Below are 4655 nucleotides of genomic sequence, written 5' to 3'. Positions count from 1 at the left end.
AGTAGTAGTAGTAGTAGTAGCAGTAGGTAGCAGAGTTGCACAAGTGCCAGCGCACGTACACCGATGTGCAGGGGGCACAACACACAGTACGCAGCGAGTCACACGCACAGGCCGGAAACTGGGCCGAGTTTCCTCTTCTTTTGGCGCGCGCACGTCCCGCACATTGTTGTGTGCTGCGTGCGCCTGTCATTATACGCTCGTGTTCCGGCTTCCGCTTCGTGTGAGCGAGCGCCAGAATTTCGCGCGCAAAAAAAAAACCAACAACAACTGACTTAAACTAAACTCCACTCGCACACAGAGAGACACAGAGAGACAGACACACGATTGGCCACACGTCGAACTGCAATTATAATCATCATTGTCGGACGTGGCGAGGGCACTATTGTCATCACACAGAAAAACAAACACATACGCACAGACACATGAGCCTTTTTTTTTTTCATTAAAGGTAGTAATCATCGCGCCGGTCATTGGAGTCACGCACTGCAACGTTCAACACAACGCGATGCTCGACGACGGCTGCGGCGGCAGTTGTCCGTTGTTGTTGTTGCGCTCGACTGGGTCAGGGTGCCTGGAACAATCTCGAGCGCTGCTGTTTCAGCTGTACCTAGACGTCGGTGCCGGTGCCCTCCTGGTAGCCCTCGTCCGGCGAGCTGCGCGTCGAGCCCAGCACGCGCTTCAGCGCCGACACGGGCGGTAGCACAGGCACGCCCTTCTGCCAGACGCGTATCTGCTTGGCACCCGGCGGAAACGTCTCTTGCTGCTGCTGTTGCTGGGACTGCGCTTGTTGCTGTTGTTGCTGTGGCTGCTGCTGGGGCTGCAACGAGGGCTGCGTGGGTGCGGGTGGCGGCGGAGGCGGTAGGCCCACCTGCTGCTGACTGCCGAGCAGCTGCTGCACGTCGCCGCCGCCGATCGGACCGACGTAGGGATTGATCGAGAGCGAGGGTCTGAGGCTGGTCGAGCTCGCCTCCCAGTTGAGGCACTCCGTGTAGAGTAGCTGGCTCTCGTCCATGTCGAAGACCCGACTGTACTCGCCGGTGGCGCCGTAGACGAGGCTCGGCAGGCCTTGCGGCTGCTGCTGCTCCGCGTCGCTGACGCACATGGACGAGGAGCCGCGCCGCGTGTCCCTGATCAGGTCCGGATTCTCTATGTGCTGCTGCTGCTGCTGTTGCATGTGTAGAGAGACCTGCGACGAGGTGGAGTAGCAAGGCATGCCGAGCGTCATTCCGACTTGTTGCGGCTGATGCTGCGGTTGATGATGAAGCCGACCCATGGTCAAGGTGTTGGAGGCCAAGCCGAGGCTCTCCTCGTAAGCCCGACCGATGAGATAATCCTGGTGGCTGTCCGTAGCGGCCAGAGTGTGGCTGATGGGCTGGCGCAGCGTCGCGTAACTGCTGTGGCTGAGGCTCTGTTGCTGCTGGTGCTGCTGCTGCTGGTTTACCAGAGACGAGCTCTTGACCACCTGCTCGCTGAAGCTCGTCGTCTCGATCTCCTCGATCTTCCGCCGACTCATGGTCGAGTTGGCCGACTGAGGATTGTTCAGCGGTTGTTCCAGCTGCAGATTGTTATTAGCACTGTTGCCACCGTTATTGAGGCCAGTGGCAGCCGCCGCCGCTTGCGAGGAATCCCCCTCGGGCGCGGGACTCTTGACGTCTTTTTGGGGCATCCTGCGTAGCCGCACGAACAGTATCATGATGGTGAGCAATATGAGCAGTATGAGAACCAGCAGAGCCGCCGAGATGCCGGCGATCTGACCCGAGCCGAGGGTCGACATGCCGGCGGTGCGCAGCGAGACGTGCAGCGTGAAGTTGGCCTCGACGCTGCCCGCCTGGTTCTCCGCCACGCAGAAGAAGCTCGACGAGTCCGTCTCCTGGGCGTTGGTCAGGATGAGGGTGCTGCGCTTCCTGAACGAGCCCTCCTCGTAGATGATGATCTTCTGATAGCTGTTGACGGCCGAGTGATTGGTCAGTAGCTTGCCGTTCCAGATCCACTTGATGCGCGCCGGCGGGATGGCCGTCACGGTGCACACGATGCTGGCGTTCTCGCCGATGGTGGCCTCGGCGTAGCGCGACACTATCAGCATGACCGGCCTGCAGGCGAACTCGTCGAAGCTCAGCTCGTCGAAGGACTTGTTGACCAGTTGCTCGGGTCGATGGCAGATCGGCGCTATCAGCGTCGGCAGATTCTGCTTCACCAGCCAGGACTTCATCTCGCGCAGATGACAGTCGCAGACCCAGGGGTTCTCGTGCAGGGCTATGCTGGTGAGCTTCTCGAGGGGCTCGAACGTGCCCGGATGCAGAGTCGAGATCTGATTGTGATTGAGCTTGAGGCTCTCGAGGAGCTTGAGGCCTTGGAAGCCCTTGGCGGCGAGCTCGCTCAGCTCGGCGTTGGACAGGTCGAGCTTGACGAGGGTCGGCATGTCCTTGAAGGCGTGGGCCGGTATCTTGCCGAGGGGATTGCGCGCCAGCGAGAGATCGCGCAGGAAGGGCGTCGAGGCGAAGCTGGCCGTCGGCACCGAGGCGAGCTTGTTCTGGCTGAGATCGAGCTCGACGAGATTCGTGAGGCCGTCGAAGGCCTGGGCGTCGATGCGGCTGATGCGACAGTTGCGCAGATAGAGACGCTGGAGATTGGTGAGGCGCACCTTGACGAAGATGCGATTGGGCAAGGCGGCGATGTCGTTGTCCGATACGTCGAGCACCTGGGTCATGGGCTCGAGGCCGTCGGGCACCGAGGTGAGGCCGCGCTGTCTGCACTCCACCGTCTCCTTGCCGCTCTTCCATTTGCACGTGCAGACGTTGGCGCACTTGTCCGAGGACGCCCGCACCGCCGAGCTCGACATCGCGAGCAGCAGCAGCAGCGCCAGGAGTAGACGACAGCCCGTCGACGACGACGACATGTTCATTGCACTAGCTCACGCGCTGCACACACGCACTACTCAACTCATCTCAGCTCCTCCTCGCTATCTGCTCCCGTTGACCAGCATTGTATCAGGAACGACGACGTTGATTTATTTATTTAGATACACAAGTCAAGCGGTGGCAGCACCACTTGGTGTCGTCGAACTTTTCCAAGCGAGAGCGCAAGAGCGAGATAGATGGATGTTTATAGAGGGAAAGCAGAGGCACATAGACGAGCCGACTACTCGCGGGGTGAGTGTGAGCGAGGGAGTAAGAGAGAGGGCGCGGGTGGCACACAGAGTATAAATGCGCGCGGTGGCGGGCTACTACTCGGATCCTCTCTCTCTCTCGCTTACGTAAAAAGCCGCGCCAAGGCGTGCACACCGCTGACACCGAGGAGCTCGAGAGCTTAGACACTGACTGCGAGCTTTCGCAAAATAAATAAATACAATCCACACGCACGCACGCACGCACTGCTGCACCGTGTTGCTGCTCTGTGTGGAGCCTGCAACTACTCGCGGAACTCGGCGCACCGACTGCGGACCACACACACACACACGCTCGCGCTTATTGCGGGGCGCACAAAATGGAGCGCCACAACACTGCTGTACGGCTATATAAGCTCGCGTGGAGCATCAGCACGACGGTGGATGACGAACTCCGATTGGTGTACGATGATTACTGCGCGCGCGAGACTATACACACTGCGCACTTTGGAGTAGCTGCACAGGTGCGCGCACTGCACACACACACACACAGACACGGCTATAATGTGCAACGTATAACGCAGCGCGAGCTTTTTTCAGCCAGTGTCGCTACTGTTGCTGCCTCCTGCCACTTGGCAGCGGACACTCGGCGGTCCGATGATTGCCGATCCACATGCCTCTATACAAGTACTTTGTCGGTGGAGAGAGAGAGAGAGAACAATTTTTGTTCTCGTTAAAGATGCACTCGAGAGATTCATCTATCACCTGTACGATGTATTATTGTTGCTGCCCACCTATACAGACAGACACACACACATGTACCAATACACGGTATTATTTTAACTCGTATATACGACTCCGATGCTGAAGCTACGGTAGCTCGGGTGCAACTCGCGCGCAGCAGCACCAGCAGCGCTAGGTAGGAGCATCGCTGGTGGCATCGGCGGCGGCGGCGTTAACGGCTCTCTCTCTCTCTCTCTCTCTCTCTCTCTTCCTACAACCAAGCCAAGTCAGGGGGTAGTAGTAGTAGTAGCGCACGCGCCAAGCTCTCTCGCCCATAGTATTCAATAGTATGGCGCTTGTATATATATGTAAGGCAGGGTGGCAAAGGTGGATGGACGCGGCGGCGGCGGCAGCCAGCGCAGTTGCGAACGCGCACACGAGCAAAACAGAGAGAGAGAGCAAAGTAGGGCGCACCCTTCGTTCATCTCCCCCTGGCACGGCTCTCTCTCTCTCTCTCTCTCTCTCTCTATCTCTTTCTCTTTCCCAACCGCGTATACCGTGTACGAATATATATACGTACGTGTGCTGCTGCTAGCGCGTGTGGATATATACGCAGATATATAGGTGGGTCAAAATAATACTTTTTTACAAAACCGTGCGCACGTATATCACCGATCTTGACGCGCTTTTGGTATGTTATAGTACATGGTAAAAAGGTCCCAAAAAAAAATTTTTAGACCCCCTCCCCCCTCCTACCCCCCACTTCCGGTATAAACGTCCATTTTCGATCTATATTTTTTCTGAGGACATGAAGCAAGTAAAAAATCTG

The 4655-nt window shown here is 57.6% G+C and overlaps 1 protein-coding gene across 1 annotated transcript; it reads right to left on the bottom strand.

Moving 5' to 3' along the window:
• Positions 1-468: 468 nt before the first annotated feature.
• LOC106648494 (leucine-rich repeat-containing protein 24-like) lies at positions 469-3959 on the bottom strand. Its single transcript, XM_023458463.1, has one exon. It carries the CDS (start codon positions 2900-2902, stop codon positions 608-610), a length of 2295 nt encoding a protein of 764 aa, XP_023314231.1. The 5' UTR covers positions 2903-3959; the 3' UTR covers positions 469-607.
• Positions 3960-4655: the final 696 nt, after the last annotated feature.

This window comes from Trichogramma pretiosum, unplaced genomic scaffold (assembly GCF_000599845.2).
Source record: "Trichogramma pretiosum strain Unisexual culture from Peru unplaced genomic scaffold, Tpre_2.0 scaffold69, whole genome shotgun sequence".
Lineage (NCBI taxonomy): Eukaryota > Metazoa > Arthropoda > Insecta > Hymenoptera > Trichogrammatidae > Trichogramma > Trichogramma pretiosum.
The sequence above is the reverse complement of the archived record's forward strand: the minus strand, read 5'-3'. Positions and strand labels throughout refer to the sequence as shown.

Excerpts from the sequence above, each read along its gene's own strand:
- LOC106648494 (XM_023458463.1), bottom strand. The coding sequence starts at position 2,902 with ATGAACATGTCGTCGTCGTCGACGGGCTGTCGTCTACTCCTGGCGCTG.